General features: G+C 41.8%; 2 protein-coding genes and 1 long non-coding RNA gene across 3 annotated transcripts in view; 2 read left to right on the forward strand and 1 right to left on the reverse strand.

Moving 5' to 3' along the window:
* The window catches only part of CAPN7 (calpain 7), a 63127-nt gene extending 60560 nt beyond the window's left edge, over positions 1-2567 (forward strand). Inside the window, exons 20-21 of the mRNA XM_018562758.1 lie at positions 357-449; positions 2138-2567. Of these exons, the coding sequence (XP_018418260.1) occupies positions 357-449; positions 2138-2282 (238 nt within the window). The 3' untranslated portion in view covers positions 2283-2567. The remainder of the gene's footprint in view (positions 1-356; positions 450-2137) is intronic.
* Positions 2568-6465: 3898 nt separating this feature from the next.
* LOC108792075 lies at positions 6466-6627 on the forward strand. Its single transcript, XR_001941542.1, has 2 exons — positions 6466-6496; positions 6531-6627. It is a non-coding gene; the product is annotated as an uncharacterized LOC108792075 (long non-coding RNA).
* Positions 6628-7079: 452 nt separating this feature from the next.
* SH3BP5 (SH3 domain binding protein 5) overlaps positions 7080-27754 on the reverse strand; it is a 70569-nt gene continuing 49894 nt past the window's right edge. Inside the window, exons 4-9 of the mRNA XM_018562757.1 lie at positions 22709-22873; positions 20521-20651; positions 16420-16462; positions 15259-15475; positions 10591-10851; positions 7080-7468 (exon numbers count right to left, since the gene is read on the reverse strand). Coding sequence (XP_018418259.1) covers positions 7260-7468; positions 10591-10851; positions 15259-15475; positions 16420-16462; positions 20521-20651; positions 22709-22873 — 1026 coding nt within the window. The 3' untranslated portion in view covers positions 7080-7259. The remainder of the gene's footprint in view (positions 7469-10590; positions 10852-15258; positions 15476-16419; positions 16463-20520; positions 20652-22708; positions 22874-27754) is intronic.

Genomic DNA, 27754 nt, shown 5'->3' on the forward strand with positions numbered 1-27754 from the left:
GGAGAGAGAGAGAAGAGGGGGCCAGTCAGGAGGGGGTCATTCCTTTTGTCCCAAATTTGCCTGGGAAAGTGGAATTACACTTTAATAAAATGGACACATGTACAGAGCTAAAAAGTGAATTTGGCACGTAACCCTCGTTAGTTTATTTTTCTACACCAGTCTATAAAAAAGTACGGTGTCCTTACATTGAATCATATCAAATTATAAAGATACGCAGGAAATAATATAAAATATAATATTAGGAAGTATACAAAGCTTTACTGCTATGCTAGTGGCTCCCTAAACATGTCAGATGTCTGTCACCTATGTATATGTTAGGAAGAGTAATGGATACTTATGTTTCTTACACCTTGCAGACAGTATAGTGTGGGCTTTGAGGTTGTCACTGTGTCCACACCTGGAGATCCAGGACCATCGGGATTCCAGAAGAAAAGCAGCGGAGATTACAGGTATTGTCACTAAAGAACATACGATCACATTTCACAAAGACTGGTACATGTAGAAATCAAAATCCAGTGGGCACTTTTGGAATTTGCTTTCATTGGCAACAGTGGAAGTGGTTCAATACACTGAGGCTCCATTCACATTGGGGGTTTAGTCTTGAACGGGCACGCCTGGGATTCCTGCTGCAAGAATACATTGGTTCTTGCTGAAGAAATCCCCAGCAGGACATCATAGCCCTGTGTGAATGTCCCTTAGGGCCCACTTAGATCTATGCATGTGCATAGGTGCGTTTTGGAGCATCGGGCAGGTGCATTGTCAGCCTCAATGTGTTCCCTTTCTGTGTGATGTGTTTTGATGCACGTTTCTGTTCCTTTTGTTTAAATGAGTATTTGCAGTGAGTATACTGTAACTAAGCCATTGATCAAAACTTTTTGGAACCTGTTGCCAACGCCTCAGTATGCATGTTACATCTTCTATGGGCCTCCCAATGCACTAAAATACAGAAAACACACATATTGTATGTTTTTTAAATCTGCAGCACCGAGATGGGAGCAGACACGATCTTCATTATGGGGAGCCACAGCACATGCATTGCAGCACATTGGAATGCGTCTGTAAAACACAGTGTAAATGAGCCCTTAGCATTTGTGTACATGGACATAGCCAACTTGCATTTGAGATGCTGTGGAATACACATTGAATTGTTTTCTCTGTGGTAGTAGCCTGACTGCAGATGGTTGTGCATAGAAAAGAGGAGCAAAATGCAACTGCTGTGTACAACGTTTGCTGTGCTTGGGACACAACGGTTAAAAAAAAGAGTTCTAGCAAAACAGCACAAAATACAATACATGACACAGCACAATGTTCTTTTATAAAGCAGCAGATGTGCATCAGCTTAAGAGAGTCTGTATCAGATCCCACCATCTATGGGCATCCTAGATGTATAGGTTCCTCATTATTGATTTCAAGAAGGATTTAATAAAATTAACCATTGCAGTGGGGCAACCCCCCGAACTGCAAGGGTTAAGTGCTGACCATCTGGTGTATATAAAACAATGGATTTAAAAGAATTAAATCCATTTTTTTAATGCCTGAATATGACCTGATATCAGCCTTTTGTAGTACCTGTGCAGCTGCACTTGGATGGAAAGAGGGAAGGTCAGCACTAAGAGACATTCATGCTCAGCTGTAGTGCACATGTGCAGACAGTAGAAGAGCGCAGAGTGATGACTGGTCTGGTGCTGATGCAGCAGTTAAGGTTGCGCACCTGGTTATTCTGTCTAGTGAAACTGGCTGAACACGACTGTTTATACCGGATCTTATTGGTGGATTGAGCTGCTGTTCTGGGATAAAGGGGAACTAATGCTTTATAATAAGTTCCCAAAACCATCATTAGTGACTAGGGGAGAAGCTGGAGCCACATTCTGTTTTATAGAAAAAAGTATATGAATGGAGCGGTCAATAGCTCTGTAGCTACTGATTGCTTAGAATCTAAGCAATCATTATATATCTATATCCACTTAGATGGTAACATCTATTTGTGGATTATTTGTATCATGTGCTCGGTTAGAATTGTCCAGCTTTGTTTTATTGGTTATTTTACAGATTTCCAATGTAATCATTATTTCTATAACAATGTTTTCCATCATTCTGTGTAGCAGTTCTGATGAAATGTTCTTGCTTGTCCCTGCAGATGTGGATTCTGCTACCTAGAAATAGAATGTGTACCAGCAGGAGTATATAACATCATCCCCACCACATTTTTGCCTGCCCAGGAGGGCCCATTCTTTTTGGACTTCAATAGTACTACACCAATCAAGGTTTCCCAGCTACAGTGATCGAGAAATGTCAGCGAGCTCTTCTCAGGACATACCTCCGCAATACAATTCCGACTGGTAGCGGGAGAACCCAGCCATGCATGGAGTTTCAGTGGCGCATGCAGAGGGAATCATTAAGCCTTCAATACTGTTCTAGATATCATACTTCATACTGCGTATACAACCCTGCCTGAAGAACTTTCTTTTATAGAGGGGGAAGGGTAACTGCTGGCAGCCTGCAGTTTAATGTGTACTTGAATATTTTATTCAAATAATAGAGCTATAAATAAATATTTTTCCAACACAGTGTTGAGTTGAATTTAATATGTCGTGTGTGTGTGTGTGTATAAAGACACAGGTCCATCACGTTCAACCTTTATTGCACATTAAGGCTCGGTTCACACCTGGGCATATGGAATACACGCGGCCGTGTGTTTTTACCACGATTTGCAGTAAAAGAAACGCGCGACAAACGCGCGTTTCCGAGGGCTAGGCGGCTGTATTCTATTGGATACGCGCGACAAATACGCCCCAAAGAAGCTCCTGTACTTCGTAGGGCGTTTTACAGCACGTTCCTATGCGCTGTAAAATGCCCAGGTGGGAACCATGCCCTTAGGCAAATATTGGTGTTCACATGTTGAGCGTTTTACAGCGCGTAGGAACGCGCTGTAAAACGCCCAGTTGTGAACCAGGCCTAAGTGTGTGTGTATGGATAAAAATATCCAGCTGTATGCATTTAAAGGGTCAGTTCACCCAAAATTGAGTTGACGTTTGGGTAGATTCTGGAGAGTTAAGGTGCCCATACACCTTACAATTATCGTACGATTTTCGTATGCGATCGACTCTTCGGCCGATAATCGTATGTGTGCATTGCAGTGTCCGACCAACATTACTGTACAATCGTACGACTTTTGACGGTCAAGCATGTTTGAAAATGTTGCTATATTGTACGATTGTCGTAAGGTTGCTGACGTTTCCGTCCGTCAAAAGTCGTACGACAAATCAATTACCGCATTTCGTCCTGGTGCTTTTAGTTAATTACGGCTAAATTAGTCTTGCGATCATCGGGGCAGGATGGGGCTGCCGTACGAAAATCGTACGACTATTCGATCGGACGAAAAGTTTAGTCCGATAATCGTAAGGTGCATGGGCACCTTTAAACTACTTGTTTCTGTCATATGCTTTATAGATAGCATATACAATTAAATGTGAACAGCTGCAGGTGCTGGCAGCGGTCATTGTATTGTACAGCACCTCCTGCCTGCAGCTGATCACAGGAGTTTCATGGAGCAATTAGTGTGATCCGCACTAATCACAACCGTGCTCCCAAGCCTTCCCCTGCACATTCTATTTCTGATCGGACAAACCTACCTCTAAGGAGTTGCAGTTTTCTGCCATCACTCAGAGACTATTTGGGCTGTGATTGATGTGCTATGGGTGTGAAACAGAAAAAAACAGAGTCTGAGGCGCGACTACCCTTGGAGATTAGGAAAGGTGAAGGTATAGTGAGAGTTAAATGGGCTGAGGCCTGCAGGTAGATGCTGCCCGGGAAGCCGTAGTAAGAGGGCGACGTGGTGCCGGACGGAGATCCGAGGGGCGGAGGAGCTGCCGGGATGTCGCAACGGACGGCTGTGTAAGAAAGTGTTGTCCGTGGGGAGGGTGTGTCTCCGATGTCCAATGGGAGCGGAGGTAGAGTCCCAATGAGACAGGCGTGGGTGTTAAGGCAAGAGCCGTATGTCAGATGCTGCAGATGGGACGGGCAGTGGAGCGCGGTCTCCCGGGGTGGATGCCCTCAACGTACCCGTGTTGGTATAGAGTGTTCCGAACACTCAAAAAGGTTCAGGTGGTAAAGAGTTATAGGCTGGCAACGCGTTTCGAAGAGCATATCTTCTTTATCAGGCCCTGGCTTGATGAAGATATGCTCTTTGAAACGCGTTATCAAGCCAGGGCTTGATAAAGATATGCTCTCGAAACGCGTTGCCAGCCTCTAACTCTTTACCACCTGAACCTTTTTGAGTGTTCGGAACACTCTATACCAACACGGGTACGTTGAGGGCATCCACCCCGGGAGACCGCGCTCCACTGCCCGTCCCATCTGCAGCATCTGACATACGGCTCTTGCCTTAACACCCACGCCTGTCTCATTGGGACTTTACCTCCGCTCCCATTGGACATAGGATACACACCCTCCCCACGGACAACACTTTCTTACACAGCCGTCCGTTGCGACATCCCGGCAGCTCCTCCGCCCCTCGGATCTCCGTCCGGCACCACGTCGCCCTCTTACTACGGCCACTGGAACCGTCATTGAGAGGATCTCCCCACGGCCCTCCGAGTACTACACCGGCCGCCCATCAGCCCTCCTGCCGGGACCACATCACCCTGCAGCTCCAGTCATCAGCACCTCCAATCAAGACCCCGGAGCCAGCAACCAAAAATTCTGATAAGTCAGATCCTCTCTTCTAAAACAACCCCCCACCCCTCAGGAGAGCGCGGCCACACAGGACTTGTATCCTCAATTTTTTCGATTGATGTGCTATGCGGTTCCTGCTCTAGGATCCTTTAAAGCATTTGCTGTTCCAAGTCTTTCTTTATGGAGACTTGAAACATCCTGAAAAGAGGTTTGTTCCTCCCAAGCATTTATTAGCATTGTACTCATTGGGGATGGACTTTGTTAAGCAGGTCTACCCTCTGTGTGGGTCTGGCAGAACCCCATCTTAAACAGGCTACCACCCACCCCTCAGTTGGACTGATTTTGGATGTCCTGACAATGACTTCCTGTGTCCCTCAATGGATGAAAAAGAAAATAGGATTTTTGTAATTGAAGCACTATCCTTTTCTTGGAGTCCATTGAGGGACACAGGTTCCACCCCTCTGTGTATATAATCATTTTCTTGATGCTGCTTTTCTACAAACTGAAGCATGCTGGTAGAGAGGTAGGGGTCATCTTGGACTGGCCTACAATTTGTTTGGCAGTGCCCAATCATCCTGTAGGTTTAACAGCAATCAAATGTTAAACTAATGTTTTGCAATTGATAATAAATATATACATTTTTATATAACAACTTGAGTTTTGGTCTTTAAGTGACTTCTGTTTTGGTCACGGATTCATACATGGCCCAAGTGTTGTTTTGTTGAGATAAGGATTTCAGAATTTTCTCCAACCTGATCTGCATATTTCGTCAGGTTCAGTGACTAAGAAAAGTATTAAAACCAGTAGGTTAGTATAACAGCCATGCAACTGCCACCCCTTTAGTTCACTTTAAGTACAACTGTGTGAATGGCTTAGTGACAGCTTCACTTTAAGGCATAAAATACGCAATTTTAGTTGCATGAAACACTTTTTAATACACATTTTTGTAGCGAAACATACAAGTCGCAGATAGGACAGAACACAAAACAAGACAGCAGATTATCACATTCCAATAATACCAATTCTCCTAGGAAGTGATACAAAGCAAACATGTCAGTAACATAGAAAACAGGCTAGCCTATCCTAGGACTACAAACTAGCAGCACAAACTCCACTGTCTCTATAGAGCAGCATCATGGCCTGTATTCAGCCAACCTCTACTCTCTACATGACCAGGAAACCCATGCAACATGCATGGCCGATATCTTTCGCTTTCTGGAGTGTGTACCAAAGTATACAAAACAGAGGCAAGAGCCGGCATCAGCAATTGTCTTCTGCACTGTAGACATACAAAACATCTTTAGTTGTTGTTTCTACATATCGGCTGTGGAAATATGCCTCTTCTGCAAAGTTCAATTGTGTGATCAATGGCTGGGAAAGTCTAGGTATAAAATCTGGTAACATGGCACATGGCAGAATTCTTCCGCTATGATAAAAAATGACAACAGATGCGAACGAAAAGTTCTTATTTATAGAAAATGTCAATGAGAGTCATCAGACTGTCAGTCCAAAAATATAAAGTCTAATATATTCACATCTAATGTAAATAGTACAAATAAATATGTTATAATGAGCTAGATTACACAGTTCTTTTATGTCTCTTCTAATAAACCCAAAACGTCTAACACTGGAATCCACGTAACAGATGTGACGATATACTGAAGACCTGTAGGAGTGCAAATGCAAGATGAGGCCTGTTGGTACATCCAGTTACCTCGGTAGGTAGATGGGTCAGAGAGGTGGATTGTGGGACAGTAGGCATCAAAAGATGTCTTTGGGCTAATTTCACACACAGTGGTTAGATGCTGGTAGGGTGATACGTGTGTACATAGATAGATAGATAGATAGATAGATAGATCTATCAACTGTTCATTCGAATAGACAACAGCTTATGAGATGATATGTATTCAGAGTGCTGCAGCTGGATTCCTCCTTTGGATCTGGATTCGTGACTTAACATAAAACAAGATTTAAGGCAGATGACAAAGATGAACACTAAACTGGTTCCATTGATCTCCTACAATTCGCTTTCTTCCACAAGTAAGTGATGATACTGTCTATGACCCTAGACATGGGTTGCTTACCCGTTGAAGTTTGGAGATTTCTAAATGAAGGTTTATTTGATTAAAAAAAAGTCACTTACATATGACTACTGTACGTTTCACTTTTAAAAGTTACTTGGCCGTCACATTTGATGGGAGATTTATGTGCGTATAATACAAGGATACTAAACAACTGGCAGACCAAATACGTTTATGGTCCGATATGGCAAAGATACAAGGAACAAAAAGCCTTGTAACAATACTTATCTGGGGTTCAACCCCTTTGGCAAATTCTTGGTTTTATTGCTCTGTTTAAAGATAACCTGCCTTACATTCCTTATTGTGGCCTTTTTTTGGGGGGGGGGTGAATAAGGACGGCAAGCAGATAAGTGGAAGCCTGCTGGAAAGCCATCTGTACTTCCTCCATCACATTAGTTCATGGTATGCATCGGTCAGCCCAGGTTCTCTCCCAGCAGTACACACGGCATGTGCTGAGAAAAGCTTGTTGGTGAAGTCTGCTCTGTAATCCGTATGGCACATTGTTCACACTGCATTGACCAGCACTGCTGAAGCCAAGGACTGGGAGCGCGTACACTTTATGTCTGCATTGGCTTCATTGTCTGCACAATCCAAAGACAGATGCTTCATACTGTTGTCCAAGGCCGATAAAGCTCTGGGTTTACTGATGATATTGCTGCTGTTGTTGTTTAGTCTGTCCTGGGCTTTGCTTTCTGATCCTTCTGCTCTATTCCCTAACGAAGAAAAAAACAAAAAAAAAACATCACCACTCAACACACATCAAAATTATAACAGATACTATATGTACACAAAAGAAAAACCCTACAAAACAAAGCCTGTGCATTCCATTTGGGCCTAAATAACAAATTATATTTACATAAAATAAAACCAAGCCTGAGCATTCCATTTGTGCTTAAAAGTGCACATGTCCTGGGCTATGGACATTAAAAGTATTTACATATTCTTAATAGTAGCAAAAGAGCTTTAAAACAAGGCATCCCTGACTTCTCTAGCTGCACTGTGTACTGTGAACTAATTTGTTCTCAAAGATGACAAAGACTCTAAAGTTGGGTCTTAGGCTGGCCATACACTGCTCTCTTATTTTGGCTCAACCCGCTGGCTGAATGAAAAAAAATAGAGCAGATTCCTCCATCAACACTACGAGTGTGTCCATCGAGGAATCCTACCGTTTGCATCGCATTCTGATAGGGGCCGGCGGCTGCTGTCAGAATACCTGACCAGTGTCGGCAGCTCATTGGCTGCCGCCTCTGGTCGTACAAAGGTTTTCCAGCGGCTTCTTCGATCAGCTGATCGAGGGATGCCGGCCGAAAGGGTTCCGACAGCGGCACACACTGTGTGCATTTCGGGTGGTTCCTCAAGAACCGTCCACAATTCGCAAAGTGTGTAGGAACTTTAAAGAGGACTTTCACCACAATGACTATATCTACTTCAATACTTTAAGTCACTACAAAAATGCAGAAAGAGACTTCTGACTTTACTTCGACTTCCCTGATACACACACTTGTTTTGAGTTAGTAACTTAGATAGGCCTACCTCTTTGGGTTTTAGGTTGAAGCCAGATGGCCTGGCAACTGGGATTTTAGGAGGAGGTCAACAATGGCAGCCCCCATATTGTTTGTGAAAGGTATGCTTTAAAGTGTTTCTATGGTACATCCCAGTGTCCCCATTACTTTTAGCATCTTAACGTGACATTTTGTCAAGGTGGGCAATACCCTGGCTACTCCAACTTACTAGAACTGTGAATGAAACTTGAAGTTGTGCTTATTTTCCATTTGTATAAATACTTCTAAAGCATATCACTTATAGGACTGCGTACTGCTCTGACAGTTGAAATAAAATGCACAACTGCATGTTTTTAACAGAGCCCGGAGATTGTTTTTCAGGCTTTCACACTGAAATCTAATTTCCAGAATCTAGTTTGAATATTACTGTTAGGAGATGCAATATCACATGCCTATAGCAAATTGATTTAAATCCCATTTAAAACTAGTGTGCATAAACAATCTACAATTTAAAGTAAAAGATGGAAGAAGCATTTCTGTTAAAGAAAGAGCTAAGATATACCAAAGCTAAATGACAAAGCTCTTACCAGGCTTTTACCCAGAATGTTCTCTGGTACATCATTATATATTTATTTTATGCAAGTTCAGTCACCCTCTCACTTCTGAGTTCCCGGGACCAAGAGACTAGTACAGCAGCTCTTACATGCAGCAAGAAAAATCCTAAAGGCCCCTATGTAGTCCCAAACACACCAAAATTCACACCCCAACATTTAACCCATGCACTTTCAAAACCCAACCTAAGTAAATCAAGCACAATCATTGTAATTTCAAAAAAGTATGATGTATGTTTTGGTGACAGAGTAACAACTGGCACACTGAACCATAAAAATGAATTCCTAACCTAACTCTTAACCTGATCCCAACATCTAAAAACTATCTGAAGCCAAAACTTTGTAAGTTTTGGATAGAGTACAACGCACATATATTTTTTCTTTTTTGCTTTTAATGTCTGAGATATTAATTAATGTCTTGGAGACACAGCAGATGTGACAACAACCCGAATCTCTCCAAAGTGAGGGGGGAATCCCCCCATAGACCATTGTCCCCATTGCAATAGTCCTCATCTCCTGGTGACAGCTGTAAGGTTTTGGGCTTTCATGACAAACAGAATGGGTGATTTCAAACGCTGATCATTAAACAGATGTTTGAACATTTACACAATCTATTCATGTTAAAAAAAAAAGGTTTTTGCTTAAGAAACATAACCTAACCACTGAACAGAGTCCTCAACACTTAGGGCTTCAGCATGAATAAGTGTGAACAAGTTTTCTCAAAGCTTTTAGCTTTCTGCAGATCTGTTGAAACATTTAAAAACCCTTCAGTTTCATTTTGGGAGGTTAAATACAGATCTCAACGGGAGTTCTGACTGTCACTATAAAGCCTAATGCCCGCAGCATCACTCAACCCCGAAGACTGGCAGGATCCTTTAAGTGCAGGGCATTATGGGTTCACCCACTTTGGGAGCACCACCAGAATGCCCATCATGCACAGTCTAATGATGCAAACAGCTGTGTCAACGTCATCATATCAGTGACCTTCTCCAAGTCAAGCAGGACCCCCTGCCTCTGGGGGAAGACCAGAAGCAGAAGAGGACCAGCCTGAAGACTTTAGTAACTTTAAGAAAAAAAGCAAGTGGGGAAGAGGAGCCGTGCCCTGGGTTGGGCTTTAAACAAGCGGCTAGCAGCCTTTTGTAGGCATCAGCACTACTTGAAGCTTGTTAAAAACATGCTAGCTGTTTGCTAAAATCACAGTCAGTGCTCCCTTAAGAAACTATGTTTACCATACCCATAGTGCTACTAAAGTTTTTTTTTTTTATTGCAAAGCTGCTTGAAGCTTGATGAACACTTACCCAATATTAAACTTAACCCCCTAAGCCCTAACAGCTAAACTCCTAACCGCTAAATGAATCCCTAACACTAAAATAACTTCTGCAGTATAATACCTCCCCCGTACCCCGGGAACTGCAGCCCTGAAAGACAACAACTCTACCCTGAAAATAAATAGCAGTGATCCCTTAAGGCTGAAAATGAATTAACCTCTCTGTCACCTAACTAGGCATGGTCATCATGATGTGATAATGTGGACAATGCAGAAGGAGTGAGACAAAGTGGCTGAACCAAACTAGGGAGGTCTTAGCATTATAGATCTCAAAAGATAAAAGGAATAAAGAAACTTATCAGCATCTACAAAATACAAATAATACTCCAGAATGTCCGAAAGTTCTCTCATGATAGACCAAATGACCCATTTCTATGCTACCGAATCCATCGTACCTCTCTCCAGATCACACTCTGGTGAGGATGCTCCACTACATTCACTGCGGGGGCCAAGGACAGGCGATATCAACCCAAATTCAGACAGAGACATGGGGCTTGACAGATCTAAACTGCCAGGACGTGGCGCGCCTTGAAAGGGGCGCAGAATTTCAGAAGGGCTTGTTGGGTCAGAGCTGTAGCTTGATTGAGACCGTGTCTCAGAGTCCTCTTCAGAGACCACACTGTTGAGATTTTCATCTTCAAAAACCTCCGATGTCACTGCAAATACAAAAAAAACCCCACACATTTAACTTACATTGAAGATCAGCAACTCAAGAACAGGAACTTAACACAGTAGTATGTCAGATATATACTAGTCATCATGGTATTTGCATTAAGAGCAGTAGTTGATGGAGACAGAAGAGGACCTTGGTACAGAGCTCAAAGTTCACCTCCCCCGCCCCAACAAAGTCTGATTGTCCCAACAATGCAACATGGTATAGGTCACCTTTTTAGACCAAAGTTTCATCACTGTTCTGCAGCAAAACTGTAAACAGTTACAGATATTTTATTAAAATACCTCTAAATCCAAACAAGGAGCATGCTAGCAGTAACGTATCAAATTATCTGAACATATAGCAGAAGGTACATTCAGTTGGTTGCTTCGAATTGCGTTTTACCTATTTCATATTCCTTGTATTGTAGCCCTGATTAGGAGGACCATTTGTAACCGCCAAAACACATTGGCTGTTTATCATATGTCATCTTGTTTTAAGCAGAACTCCGGGCAAATCACATCTTAACCCTTGCAGTGGGGTTTCCCCCACACTGCAAGGGTTAAGTTCCTGTTCTGTCTAGGGAACACCACACCAGAGCACAAGCATTGTTGTACCACATGTTCTGGTGCGGGCGATTGCACTGCTGGCGGGAGGCGTGTCTGCGGTGTTCTTGGCATGAATAGCACCACTACACCCCCTCCCATCCCAGAACGCGAAAGGCTTTATGCGATCCAGTGAATTCCGGCCATTAACCGTGCCAAAACGCATTGGGTATGGTGTGAACCGGCCCTAAGATTTGATTTGCCCAAAGTTCTGCTTTAAGAATAACAAAATATTATTTCTGTGGTTATGTATAGATGAGTGTGCTGTGGAATTGTTTTACTTATCTATACGATTTTATTGTTGTCTAGTTTTCAAATTTTCTAAAAATTTACAAAGATTAAAAATAAACAAATCATAAAATATTATTTCTGGACAGTAAGTGGTATAGTGCGATCATTACCCATTTTCTTTACCACATCATTTCATATCCATGGTGCTAATGTAAGTCCATTAAGCTCCACCAAGCTCCAACGTGATGACTCACAGGAACTACACAGGATGCTACACAGGATGTAGCAAATCAATATCAAACTTTTATTCATGTTACACTGAACGCCTCACTTCTAGACCTTATGAAAAAAGTTTTTGTCCGTAACATGGGTATCTCATAATAAAGAAGAGAGCAATGTCACCCTAAATGGAGTCCTCAAGTGGAGTAGGGTTTGATACTGCTGGAAAAAAACCCTAGTGTGGAGATCTGTATATCCTTCTGGCTTGTCTGCAAACATAGTATTTTTTTTTAAGGAATATATGGGGAACTCAGGCTAGTGGCAAGAGTTGCTTGGATGAAAAAATGAGCTTGTCCCTGTCCAGCTTCAGGCGGGTGTATTTTCCAATTGGGTCCTAGACAACAGTGAAGATTCCATAGCAAAATAAAAGTCTGCAATGGATTAAGCTGCTCTTTGAAGAACTAGATAATCTGGATTTCTTTAGATGTTGGGAAGGTATGTATAATGTGAGAGGGTAACTTGAAAAAAGAGAACTATGGCCCAACCTTTTTTTGGCCTTAGTTCTCTTTCGGGTCACAGGAGGAGATTTACTATCTCCTCCTGTGACCCAAAACTGACAGAGGCAGAGCAAGCTGTGCCCACCCCCATGCGTTCCTCCAGTCAACACTGGAGGAACGGAGAGGGGAATCTCTTTGGGGAGCGATTACTGACCGTACCTGCTCTCTGCAGGGAGAAGATCGGGGAGTGATCAGCGGTATGTGACAGCTTCATTGTGACTGACAGTCACGGCTCTCTGCACGGAGATGATCGGGAAGCAAGCGAGCGACAGTGTTTGCTCACTTCCAGATCAATAGAGCCGACGTGTGACAGTTTCAATGTCACACGCCGACTCTTAACTATGAGGATGAGTGTAAATCACTCACCTCATAGTTCTCCTACAAGGAAGAGGAAGAAAGAAAAAAACATAAAAAATGACAGACTGGAATTTGCTAAAATGCAAATTGATGACCCACAATGTGCTGACCTGAATCATATTGAACACCTATGGAAAGAGCTGAAACATGCAGTCTATAGAAGCCTTCAAACCGGAGACCATTTTTCTCAAGAAGAGTGGGTCAAACTACCTGTAGGCTATTACTGCCTTTAAAAGGTTGTGCAACAATATATTAGGTCAAGGGTGCCATCATCTTTGTCTGTGCCCCTGTGATGTTATTTAAATAAAGAATAGACAATGATGAATGCCAATTACTTTTGTCACTTTCAAGTTATTTTAAAGCAAATTGTGCATTCTTCTTTTATGGACGGGTACCAACAACTTTGTCCATGAGAATATTAAATAGAGTGATGTGCACAGTTTTCCAAGTAGAACTTCAGCCAATGGAACACTATGCTGTCAGATGAAAAATATAAACAAGAGGATATTTTTAGCACAGTATGTTTACCGGCCACAGACCCAAAACCCTTAAGGGAAACAAAAAGATTTGGATATCTAGCATGTGAAAAATGAACTCTAGTCTGCAAATATATTATGTAAGAGCAGCACACTTCTCTAGACACACGTTAATCAAATTTCAGTAAACAAAGAGCCAATGTCATGCAGATAAGGCCGGGCCTTTCCTCTACTTTGCAGTAAACACATCACTTGACACTATTTTGTAAGGTTATCCCCTACCAGTGCACTTACAGGATATCTTGTTTTGACTAGAAGACTCTTGAATAAGTTTGTTGCGGAGGCCAACATGAAACAAAGAATTCCTGGAGACAAGAGTACTGGACTTAAGGATTTGGTGACGAGGGAGCATGGAGCCGGCTCCCGGCCAATCAGCATGTAATGACTCGCCGCCTAGCTTCCCGATTGGTCGGGAAGCCAGCATATCAGGAAGACGGACGGTGAGTCATTACGCGCCCCCGGCTTCCTGATTGGCCAGAAAGCCGGCTTCATGCTCCCTCGTCACCTGGTGACAAGGGAGCATGGAGCCGACTTCCCGGCCAATCAGGAAGCCGGGCGCCATGTAATGACTCGTTGCCCGGCTTCCTGATTGGCCAGCTTCGACAACTCAGGAAGTCGGGCAACGAGTCATTATACAGTGCCCGGCTTCCTTAATGGGACTTCAGGTATCGGCGAGTACCGAAAAAAATATCAGTACTCTATACCGAATACCGGTATCGGTGCATCCCTAGTGCAAACAAGTTGATTTAGATCCTTTGTATCCAGAGTTAATCTTTAAGTTTCCTTAATGCGATCACTTCAGCAGTAAGTAAACGGATGTCATAATTCGTTGGTGGATGCGTTATTCTTTTGGGTTTGTCTGACTAAAGATACTTGTGTGGAGAAAAGACAACTCACACAGTGACTTCCCTATGACAGAAGACACGCACCCCCCAACACAGAAGAAATGATCGCATTGGCTCATTCAAACATTCGACCTCTCTCGGTCAGAGAGCTCAGCTGCCGCTGCTACAGAGGGGGAAATAGATGCCCATGAGCAGCGTTTGAACAAACCACAGCGCTCATTCTTTCTGTTTGGGGCGCACGTCTATCGTCCAGTGCATCCTGCAGTTTAGGCAGGACGAAGGGGAAGGTCGCCTACCAAGAAGTTTTCACAGTCAGGCCACACATGGCCTGTAGGTATGAAATGCAAAAGGAGCATTTTTAAAAGCTTTACAGTGGTTTGTAATCTGCTGAGGATGCTGGAATGCTTGGGGGATTTTTTTGGAAATGTGCCAAAAGTTGAACTAACCCTTTATAGCAGAACTCCAGGCACAAATTTTGACACTGAAATATGATCCTACATGTCATAATCTCTGAGAAGGAACTGTATGAACAGGAAGCGAGACCCGGTCCGTGTTGGAGTTTACTAGAAGGGCATAAAAAGGTTGTCTTTCTATTTCTATTGATGAAATAGGCAAACAGATATAAGTCGGGTGCGCATAGTGGTGCAGTAACTGCATGAAATGTACTTACTAGTGAAAGGTCCTGACGGATGATCAGGAATCTGATTTTTAATTCCTTGCATACCTAGTCATCTTTATGTAGGCTATAGATGGGAACTATGAGGGGGATCAGTGATCTGAAGAAGCTGAACATTTTTAACTGTTAACCTACGCCAGGATTTGTAAGAGCTATATCCTAAAAACAAAGAATTTAGGACGCATCTCTTATGCCAAGCTCCACTTTCCATGGTGCCACTCCCCCCACAGCTATTAACAGCACTTACAAGCTGTCAACATGACAGCTAGCATTTACTTTGCATTATTGCACTGTCAAAATGCAGTCGCTCCTGCCAATACATTTCTCTTTTTCAAACCATTTCTCTTGTATATAGTGTAGATCTCCTGGACCCCTTTGAACTTACTTGAAATTGTGTCCGATTCCAGTTTACAAGCAGAGAGATCTTCTACTGAATTGCTGCCTTCTGCTCCCACCCCACGTCCCCTGGGGCCCATTGCAGAGGAACGCCTCCTCTCATGTATTTCGTCAGATATCATTTCAAGGTTCTTCAGTGCAGTCTTGTACTCTCCCTTGGCTAAAGAGAGTTTTGCTTGAAGTTCATCCACTGTCTTCTTCAATTGCTGTAGATAAAACAATAAAAGTAATGAAGCCAAATAAATATCTGTCATGACAGGGCTAAATTGTATGGGGCAAATACGATGGTATCCCTGGCAACAATATACCTCCTGAACAGGATTGTTTCAATAGATTATAACATGCCATGCACATACAAGAAAGTTAAAAGGATATCTATGAGGTGAGTGATTTCCACTCATCCCCATAGTTAGAGCCGACCTGCGACAAAGAAGCAGTCACAGGTCAGCTCTATCGATCGGGAAGTGAGCAGAAACATGCACGATCTGCTCACTTCTCGATAGTCCCCGCATCGATTCCCCCCCTCTCCCCGGTCCTCCAGCGCCGAGTGGAGGAACGGACGGGGAGGGGGCGGGCACAGCTGGCTCTTCCTCTAGATAGGCAGAGCCAGCTGTCACTCACGCAGCTTGGTGGATTTCAACAGTAATGTCGGAATCCGTCCCGGCTGTGGCGATCACAGTATACTGCGGTCTATTGCCCGCGATATACTAAGCTCTGGATCACGGGAGGACACTAGTATATGTCCTCCCATGATCCTAAAAAGAGAACAATGGGGAAAACCACTTACCCCATAGTTCTCTTTTAAGCTTGGCAGGTCATCAAGCTAACATGTAAGAGCAGAATGGATGTGCTCACATGGTGTACATCAAAGAAACCAGAAACCATAGGCTGAGAGGGTCATTTAGATCAAATAGTTTTTGCTGTGGGAGCAAAAAGAAAAGGGGCCCACCAACAAATTTTCTAGTGATAACAGGGTGTTAACTAACATTCTAAATCAACCGGAGAACAAAGTGACCCAAAACGTTAAGGAAGACAATCAGGGTGGATTTCCTTACATAATCATAAGCCACTTGATTGTTTAATATTTTCTGGAACTAGAATTCATAAGTCACGTTTGCTTAATTTCCTACATATAACAAAGTGTACCAACCTCAAGCTGCAGATAATACTTTGCCTTCATTTCAAAATATGGTCTGTCAGGTAAAGAAGAGAGAAATTTCGGTTATTCAATGACAGGCATGAGATAAATACAGATATAAAAGTAAGAACAGTGGGTGGTAAGCCAAGCTATTCATCTCAAAACACCATAGCATTAAACCACAAGGAGAGAAAACACTGTGATCAAAGGAAAGTGTTATCCAGAAGGATGTCATAACCTTGCAGTAAGAGCTATGATTTTCATGTCCGTATCCCAGACATTCCTGTACAGGATACAATATAGCAGGCAGAAGGAGGATATATTCTATACACATTTGCTACATAGTGTAACAAGGTAAAAATGTGTGATCAGCTGGAGGAGGAATGAAGACGCTAAGTAGAGTGAATTTACAAAGCCGCCAAGGCAAATTCAAGGGTTTGTATATACAAGCTATTTAGCATCCAGGGTTCTATTATTTTTCTTAAAGGTCAGTCCACCAAAAACCTTTATTTCACCATTTTAAATATTCTGAGGATATAAAAAGTGTATGTAAAGTCAAGTTTTAGCTTTAGATAGCGAGGGAAGGGTTAGAACCCCTAATAGATTTTTGGATTTCCTGCTGCGAAGATTTACCTTCCACTTCCTGTCCTGGAGGCATTACAGGAAATCAGAGGAAATCTATACAAAGTGTACAGAACTCCCCTCTCAGACAGTTATCACAGGAACAGGTGGTCCCAACTGAAGTATTCAATCTTCATCACTTCTTGTTCTGGTCACACTTCTAACATTTTGGACACCCCATCACCGTCTGTCCTGGTGACAATGGCCAAAAGCACAAACAGAAGGGTAACCTTCCCAGCTTGGGCACAGCAATAAAAAAACGGACAATGGCTTTCCACACTCTATCCAAAAAGAAAGAAAAAAAGTTGGCTTTACATGCACAACCACCTGACACCTCTTTCGCACTCTAAAGGTGCCAATACACCTTGCGATTATCGTTAGATTTTACTCGTGCCGTCATTGAACCCTCGTTCAATTTCCGCACACATACCCCATTATGCACAGACCAATGTTTCCTTAGCAATACTAACTCACTGAATTTCATCAATCGACAGAACACATTTTCGTTTGCGCATGTGCAGTGTTGCAATTTTTTTCATACGAAAACGCCACTAATCCATCGATTTTCGTACGAATCGGAAAAAGTTTTCCAGCCTGACCAATCGAGGAAATTTGGCCAGTTGTACAGTAATTGTGATCGTTCACTTCCCATCAACTGGCCAATTATCATACGAAAACCAGGCCGTGTTCGATTTCCGAACGATAAACGCAAGGTGTATGGGCACCTTTATAGTGATTTCTCTGGGCTTGATCAAAGTAACAGGAGGAGCTGTAAAACATAAACATGGACAGAAATATCCAAAACTCTTGGATGGATGAGAACCAGGAATGTTGGGGAAATATCACTGTTGGCGTATACAAGACAATGAATGGGGCAGGGACTGACTCAGCCCACCAAGCTCCATCTACAGCTAAATTATTACACTTGGGTGGACTGACCATCCAACCTGTATGATTAAATGAATGCAAAAGCATGGGAGGTTGACATCTTAGGTTATGTGAATAAGGGCTGCAGTACCTATGCATGTTTATGTTATAGAAAAGACCAAAGTCCACAGACCATCAGCTTCACAGTACTAATGAGCGCTGTAATATTCAACCAGTTTTTAGTTCCCATGTCTAAACAACCTACAATAACTGTGAAGCCAGTATTTTTTCAGCTCTACTGAAATATGTACTCCTTTAGAATAACCTATTTATAATTAGCACCCCCAGATGTATATTGTCATACGTCAAATCATGTGTATGTACTTACAAAATAAAGGCTTAAAGTGGAAAAGAACTCTTGAAGTTGTGCCGAAAACAGGACCTATACACTGCACTGTGGCATTCTACTCTGTGGGTATTCATGTTACACAGGTCTTTGAGCAGTATATCAAAGATCAAGTACATACAAGAATGATCAAAGATTATTGTAATCCGATATGGCTTAGTGTCACTGGAATTTTAGGAAACAAAATGGACTTTGAGTAACAACGCATATTCATGCCAGTAACTCCTACTGTCCCAATCACACTGCACCTTTCATTCATTGTGGTGTAGTTTTGATGCCTCTTATAAATTTTACACATGTACCTATTCAAATAGATGTTTTATATCTTTGTTAGGTATGCATTTTATATGTAATTACTGTGAAAGCTCCAATACAACATGAAAGCACAATCACAGTTCCCCTTTTTCTTTTCTAGAAGTTTCACTCTAATTCTTGTGGCTTAAAGAACTCAATTGTAATGATGAGAAGACCAACTCTATACCTGTCTGATGTAAGATAATTGAGATGGACCTATATTGATAGGCAAACATTGATTTCAGAAAGGAAATGCAATAACTTGCACTAAAGTAGCCCAAGGACTGCTCTCTGGAAGGACAGCAAATAATGACAAGATACGGCTCACAGAAAAATGGCTAATTTCCCAATTCCTTACCCCAGACTTGCTCCCAAAACTAAAATAGCACAAATAAGTCAATTGCTTGCTAGCAGGATTCTATAAATAACTCGCACATGTAAGGAGACTGGGCTCCTGTGTCTCCGGGGCATTATTACTACATGAGCAGCATTTCTAAATTTAGCAGATAACTGGAAATGTCAACAACACGATGCAAATCCAGCCTTTCGAATACAAAATTCATATCAACTGGATAGTTTTATGCCACAAAATCAGTACCACCCTGTGTAGGGACATTTTCAAATCAATGCTCAGGAGAATGTAAGCTTGTGAATTCATGGGAACAAGATGCATAAACAAAACACCCTGTTATGTTATACAGTACCTACCAAAATTAAAGCCATTAGTAGCGGTTTATAAGTATGGGGGATATTTACACAGAATAGTAGCCATGCAAAAGTAGCACCAAAGGAAGTCAGGACAGGAGTTCAACCCTTATGATTTAAGAATGCGTACCCCCCGTTGCACCAGTAAAAACAAACACCAAGATGTGTTTAACTGGCCCACCAGTTTGCTATACTGTATGGTTTTTGTGTTGATGATGGATGATATTAAAGAATGATGAAGCACTGTAAAGCCCTTGGTCATAGTTTGCACCTGCTGTACTATGTCTATGTCACCGCCAGGGCCGGCCTTAGGGGTGTGCGAGCCGTGCGGCCGCACAGGGCGCCATGGCAACAAGGGAGCTTAGCTATGCCCATCACAAAATCTTCAAATGTTGGGCTGCATATACATTACATGCCCCAGTGGTCACAGTTCCAGTAGAACTGTCTAAAATATCAATTTAAAGTGACACAGCCATTGCTGAAGGGATTTCAATTTTGAGTTTTAAATTACCTATGGAAATGTAAGATACAGCTGCACAACATTGGTGATGCACCTTTCAATCAGCCAATGACTGATAAGCTGTCATCAAAATTAAACTACTAAAACTATTCTGAGATTAAAAGGGTCCACTCTCATTCCCTAGGAATAGCCATGAATGTTAGTCATGTCTCCAAGAATGGAGATTGCTGCCTTTTTTCGAATGAGTTCTTCTGATTCTCACCCAACATTGAAAGTAGCACACTTATGGTCCTTTAAATCTTCATTCTTCTCTAAATAAGAACAAGTTGGAGAATCTCCATGTGCAATACCCAGCGCCTCCCATCCACCAGATAAAATGCTAGCATTTTGCAGGAATGCAGAAACAACCAACCAGTTTATCACAAGCGATGCTCTAAATCACGGGAATCGCTTGCTAAGTTGTGCCACATTAAGCCAGCAGCTCTCAGTCCCAAATGCATTTCCACCAGCAACCAGGAAGGGGAAAAAAAAAAGGAATGGGGGGTGGATTCTCTGAAGGGATTGGAGATTGGTTAAGGGAAAAAGAGACTTGTCCAGAGATGAGCTTTTTGTATCTTGTTAATTTCTTTGGCAACAAAGTGTCTACAGTTGAAGGTTGTCCCTTAATAAATGGTTAAGAACTACTATTTAAAGCAGAACAAACAAGGCACACTATGTCTCCAGCTAATTATATGCTTGCACCTTTTGTCTTCATACATACTTTGATTTATTGATGCTCCTTTTTAATTTCTTCTCTAGCTGCTTCATTCTGCCCATGGCAGCATTATATTTAGCGGCTGTTTCTTTGTGTACCAGTTCGCTGCGAGTCTTCTTCTGCTCCTCTTCCATGACCTTCAAAGAAAGGTACAGGATACAAAGTTTTTTTTTTCTTACTCCAAATTTACTCCATATGCAACTGCTACATGCAGCACATGACTGTAATTAAACCTGCATACTACCAAATGTAAGTCACTTTAAGGAATATAATAAGAAATAATTAAATTCTCTCTTTTTTGGCATATATCTACTGCTAGCAAGCAGTAGATATATGCCCCATGATTTAAAAAACAAATAAAAGAGTAGGCAAATACCTAATTACTTACCTGTTCCAGCGCTGCTCACTGCCAGCTGAAGAACACCTGGCTCCCGAACGGCTGTGAAGGAGGAAGTGTGCGGGCGCATGCGCAGTAGATAACACCGGAGGGGGGAGGAGAAAAGAGACAATGAAAGTGAATGGATGCAGCCGTGAGCGCGTGCACCGGACAGACTCCGTGGGACACAGAAAGACAGATATCTACGCTGGATCAGAGACCGTCTCCACGCTGGAGGGACTGTCGGAAACCAGTGGGAGGAAGAAGATGATCACATCAAGTGGATCAAATAAGATAAGTCCTTACAACAGCATGGGTGGGGGGGAAGTAACCTTTAATGTCACTTTAAGTAAAGCTGGATTCACACCATGTCCGTTGCATTCAGTCTGGTGGACGTGTGTTAAATGCACTTGAGTTGATATGCTTTGACAACCTTTCTTTTAAAACACATTGCGTTGATGTGCATTTTCTTTGTTGACAGTAGGAGCCATAATACATCATTTTTCTTTCGTTAACATGCATTGCAGCAGGCTGTGATGTGTTGTAACAATTTGTGCTGCATTCAGAGGCAGCATGTTCCATATTCACGAATGGCACACCAACATAAGGCATCAAGTAAGCTTACTGGAAACAATAGATTTTACATTGTTATTGAATAGGGCCTGTGTTGAGCAAGGCAACCCAACACAACCCAATACAGGTCCTGTAAGAGGGCCTTACACTCCAATCCGATGAAAACATATTAACCGACACTACATCTACAAAGCATGGACAATAATTCAATGATTAACTTATCAGAATTGCCAGTGATGGGTATTTTGCTCCCCTCTGGCCCACTATGACTATGTAAAAAGGTTTTCCACTTTCGGCAATTATACCACCTGCAGGGGCATGTGAAACAAGGAGGGTGTTCCAGTTCTTTTCTGTGTCTAACAAACTTGGCCTTTTTGGACCAAGCAAAGTGCAAGTGTAGAAACCTCTTAAGAACTGCTTTTTTTCAGTTATAACAGTTGCTCAGCAGAGGTCAATTCTCACTTAACCAATGGAGGGGTTTTCTACTGTTTAAAATAAAAGAAATTTTCAATAATTTAAATGTAAATTTCACTTTTTAGAAAAGAAATAAACATGTCATAAAAGAAAAAAAGTTGCATTTATTATTTTTTTCATTGGGGGAGTAAAGCATTGCAACCGCAGTCATTAGATCATGGATGAGATGCCCTGCCTCCTGCAGACTCCTTCCACCCATGTCTGTACTACAGTACAAAGTTGAGGAAATAGGTCACCAGCACTCCAAAAAGTTAAAATGAATAAGTCCTTTTTATTGGACAATTGTGTCACGACAATCAAAAAGAGCCGACGTTTCGGGGCCACGCAGGCATCTTTTGCCTTGAAGAAGGGACCCTGCGTGGCCAATAAAAAGGACTTATTCATTTTAACTTTTTGGAGTGCTGGTGACCTATTTCCTCAACTTTGTGTTTCACACAGTGCCATCCGTGTTAGTTACTGCAAGCACCATTTTTGTTTATTGGCCGGGACTGCTGAAAGGTGTGCGGAGAGCACCCCCACCAACTGTACTACAGTACAGACATTCAGTAGCATAGGCAGGAGGAAGAATGAATGCACTACAAGTATGATGACGTCACCGCACTTTTGTATTGTTGTACAAATCCCTCAGCCATGTCAGAATCTTTGAATGGATGACATGACTGTGTGGGCAAGAAGTAAGGTGCATCATGTAAAGACTAGTATCCATTACAGCAAATAAATCCTGATGTACAATGTAGTGGCATTGTTGCACATCGTAATGGCATGACTTACCCGTTGTGTGGCATGGTTAAGCATCTCCTGCCATGCAGAATCAAACTGGCGATTTTCATCCTCCAGCAACCGCTGCTCTGCTAGCGAAATGGTTTCCTTGGCTGCACGAAGCACCTCTGTGGCACGCTGGAAATCTTGTGTGGCTTTCTGTGCTTCCAACTGAGCCTGGAGAAAAGAATGAACTAAAATGTATGCCACATATACATGGTACTCATACGTTATCATAACTTTCCAACAAGTGGAACAGGATAATGCAAGAGTTCCTCTTTGCTGGTTAGTAGGACTGAGGGATGGGCAATGTTGCATTTTGCTTTGTGCATTTAGTAAATTAATCTTCCTGTTGTCAATCTCCTTAGCCAATTCTCAGTAGATTAAGAGGATTGCCATTTTGCTCCATTTGTTGTCCTAGGTGTGTACATGAGAGATCTTGTGTGAATCTGGATTGTGTATGTCTAACTGTATGGATTTACTGCTCTAAATGTCCCAATGTTGCTATTCCTATAAGGCACCTCAAATTAAGTGCAGCTTTCTTATAAGCGGTGTACCTGTATACATATGAGAACTCTTTAGTATAAACTAGAAACGGGTTTAAGAGGTTCTTTTGCTTGCTAGTAGAGCTCAGTACTTTGGAATTCTGTATTGTAAGAGGATACATTTCCCTTTCCAACGTGGTGACAGAATGGTTTATCTTTAAGTCTAAGTACATCTGTCTCACTAAAGGCTGGTTCTAAATGCTATTAAATATAGGAAGAGGCCACTGTGCAATAATTGCTGCATGAATTGTGCTCCAATGATTGCATCAGGAGAGCAGTGCTGGAGTCACTAGAAAATTGGGTAGGTCTGAGGTTTTCCAGTCTAAATCCTATTTTATAAGTAGCCTGTGCATCACATTATTGTTTCGCAAGGGGAGCTTTTATTCCTGAGGGAGTCGGCTATGGGGTTTGCATTTGTGGTGCTTCTATCAGAAGAAAACAAGCTCAAAGAGTTAATTGGTTTAAGCCCAACTCCACCATACATTTCACCCCTCCCACACCTCAATATTTGATTTGACTGCAAAAGTGGAAATACACTTTAAGCCACGGTCACCTAATGCCGCAGCCTAGAGCCTTCTCCTCTTCTGTTTACCTCCTGCGTGGGTCCTACTTTGAGTGTCCATCCCAGCACCTGCATGAAGCAGACACTTTCTATCGGATGTCCATTGTCCAGGGTCCTCCATGGATCCAGGAGGGGGCCGACGTCAGAGGAGAGGAGTAAAGGCAACGAGCAATCCAGGCGCCATCACACAGCTGGATTCGAGGGTCCCCCACCCGGAAACGGTGGCAGTGGGGGCCTAGAGGGGGAACTTAGGTGAGTATATCTGACTCCACAAGGTAAGGGGAAATAAAAGCCTATCAGCATGGGTTAGAGGTGGGGAGGAGTAGGAAAAATACTTTTTGACTGAAGTTGGGCTTTAAATTTAGGAATTTCAACAATGCTTCATTTTTAAAATATCCTGCTGCTAGGAGAAGATTACAGGGGAAATAGAGGGCTATTCACAGAGTTGGTTGTGTGCAAGTTTTAAAGTAGTTTATGGTAAATTTAGAAATGTTTCATAATACCACTTCAGAACAGCTCTCCATATGAAAGGTTTCATGTAATTAAGATACAATGTGTGATTATGAGGATACATTCTGGCACAAGTCAATCTAAGTAAAGAGAGGAACATAGAGCAGACACAGAGGCTGTCCAAGGAGAACTCAAGGGAGTAATGTGTATAAATACGCCATGTTCCTTGGCATGGAACACTCTTACTGAGGAGTTTAATTCTCCTCAGGATATTGCGTGAAAAAATGGATAACCATTGCCTCATTTATCAAAAGCAGAGAACTGAGCTGTCCATGTCAACCAGATTCTCCCGTATATTCTTCAGAGAAGCTGAAAAAGATTCTAATAAAATTACTATAGGCAATTGATTTAACATTTTGTTTTGTACACTTTAGTAAAGAAGGTTCTACAAATGTTGAACAATTTAGAATTCTAGTTCCAACAATGTATAAAAACAGATTTCAAATTAGCAGATGTGGGCAATAGAATAATGGAGAAAATATCAATAACAATCATCTTTCATTAAGTTAATTTTGACTTAAAATTCCATGCCAAGTTATTCTTTATTAGTATATAATAATTGTAGTGTTTGTCCATGGTGAGCCATCAAATGTTGGCACTATGTAATTTTCTCTGGAATGACTGCTATTACCGCAATACATAGTTGAAAAGCACAAGAGCCATTTCACAGGGCTGTCATAGTCCATTTCACTGTGTAATTACATGGGGTGGTAAGAGGCAGTGAACCAGACCAGTCAGAGATTCATGACACAACATACAGACATCAGTAAAGCAAGCTCTTAAATCATAATGCTTCTGGAGGACGTTGGGTAACCTAGACAAGACTTTGATGCTACTAGGTACAACACTGAAATATTTGTGGCATGTGGACACTATGTGATCTCAATGGCCACTGCAGAAAAATGTGCCTCAATCACATATTTAATGACTAACCCGGAATCTCAAAAAGTACTTAATGTGGAAAACATGGTAACGGGTAATCCTAACATTCACAGGTAAATATGTAAAAGTACACACAAAAAAAAAGCTGAGAGCGGACATTTGTGTGATTTTGCTGCACAGCCGGTTAATCTACAGTAGTTTTCATGATGGTACCATAGTAAGAGCTGTAAGCCATAATCAACACAAGTCAGCACTGCATTTTAAAACTATGACTCCACACTACATCACTTTCATATTAAAATGTAATATATATAGTTCTTGAAAATATTTATTCATGGATACTAAACAATGTAAATCAGATTTAAAGCCCTTTAAATAGGAGCACATATTCATAGAGGAATCAGCATTAGCAAACCACTAAAGGTTTGAAAGTGTTCCCAGCCATCCATCCAATATATCTTAGAAAACATATTCCAAACAAGGCACAAATTATTTGTGGTTGTTGTACTTCCCTATTAACCATGCACATTAGCTGAACAGATTACCCATCAGCCCATATAATCATAAGTTTACTCTTTTCGTAGCGATTTTATTATTTTATACTATAATACCATCAATGTGGCCTTTTTCCAAACATAATAAAAATTGGGAGTGCCCAAAGCCTTTGCTTAGATTGTAGTGATTTTTCTTTCATACATAATGAATCACCACCAATTAGAAACTGATTTTTACTCTTACAGAAATATTTACAGAGGGGGGAATTTATCAAAACTGGAGCAGACCAAATCTGGAGCAGTTGCCCATGGCAACCAATCAGTTTCCCTTTTCATAGAGCATGAAGACTGCTTACCGGCTAATCTGGAAGCCATGTGGCAAATCATTACACGCCTCCCAGCATCCTTAATGGGACTTCCGGTATCACAGTATTCGGTATCGGCGAGTACCGAAAAAAATAATATATATGTTTACTTATGCTCGATACCGAAAAACCGGTATCGGTGCATACCTAATGGTGACGATTGTAAGCACACCTGACAATTTTACAATTGCCCAAAGTCTGCTTTTACCAGAAAAAAGTCCACAAGTTCAGCAGTGAATGTGACAATTGTCAAAATTTTTCTGTAAAATCTTGGCTTCCATTTACATTCTCTCTATTTACATACTGTGTTCAGTCTAATAAAATCTCTTGAGTCCCCGATGACACCTGCGAATGGGGCCAATCACACGAGTCTCAGGTATTACTCCATGAGACTCATGCAGTGCGGGAGGAGCTGTATAACTATCTTGTGTCAGAAGTCTTTTCTAATAACTTTTTTTGTCTGGAACTATACACCATAGGTTGAGCATAGAATGCCATAGCTGAAGGAAATGCTACTGCACTGGCTTATCTTCTCATTATCCAAATGTTTGTTTGATAGTTAAATAAGAACTTTACCCGCCAATTTAAGGTCTCCCAAAACAGTTATTTTCAAGGCATGCCAACTATCAAGGTTGCCAGTGTGCTTACTTTACCAAACTTTCAAGCCCTCAAATGGCTGGTGTCATAGCCGATCACATGTGCCGCACCATGGAAACTGCAATCCAAAGAGAGGTTAAGATGGCACCTTCCTTGACTATAGGGGTTGGAGGTTGACGTTCCCCTTTAAATGATGATTATCAACCCCAATATGAAATTGTGCCACCATCATTGCTGCACCCATAGCTCATTCCACATCATTAAGCAACTATTGCAAGTACATAAATAGCATGTTTTATGTTAGTCACCTTAAATTTGTGTGGACATGGGAATGACATGCTGGGCAACAAGAAGCACAAATTTAGCACAGATTTAGAATTCATATAACCGAGTAAGCTCTACAATGGCCTCTTTCAGTGATAACTGAGATAGGGGGAATTTGTGGAAGGGAAAATGCTGTCCGAATTGATCCCATGGTAATGTTTGAAAATTGCATTTCTTAGGCGTGTGCTATCCACAGCACGGAAAATGATTTAGCCTCCTTTCATTTTCTTTTCAGATGTGCTACACTGTCACATTTCCATCCGAGTTGTTCTTTGAGGAGTAAAATAAAACGTGCATGATAACAGATTTCCCAAGGGAAATCTGTACGTATTATCCTAATAAATTTTTAGCAATAAAGGATCCGATATATAGCCCATAAAGCTGCCAATTATGGCTGAAATTGGTATTTAGTGACCTTTCTATGTCAAGTAATAGTATGGGTGGGTTTCCGAAAGGAGGGTCAACACTGTCTACCTACACAGTATTCCAAAGGTATTACTGAGCAGGAAGAATGTAGAAAAATGTCTCTATTAACAAAAACATTATCCCAAAGCTCCCACAAATATGATTGTTGGAGATATTTATTATGATAGAAAAGTATATGTACCTTGCTGCACTCCTTACCGGATTTCTTGAAAAAATACGAGTGGGTGCTTGCAGTGACAACGGTTGGCGCCGTGAAATAATACGAAAGTGTAAAGGATGTCACCAGCACACCAAGCTGTTTGTATCCAGCAAATGTCCATTTTAATGACAAATAATGTCATTCAATAGCGAAT

This window comes from Nanorana parkeri, unplaced genomic scaffold, assembly GCF_000935625.1.
Source record: "Nanorana parkeri isolate BGI_ZX_2015 unplaced genomic scaffold, ASM93562v1 scaffold597, whole genome shotgun sequence".
In the NCBI taxonomy this organism is placed as follows: domain Eukaryota; kingdom Metazoa; phylum Chordata; class Amphibia; order Anura; family Dicroglossidae; genus Nanorana; species Nanorana parkeri.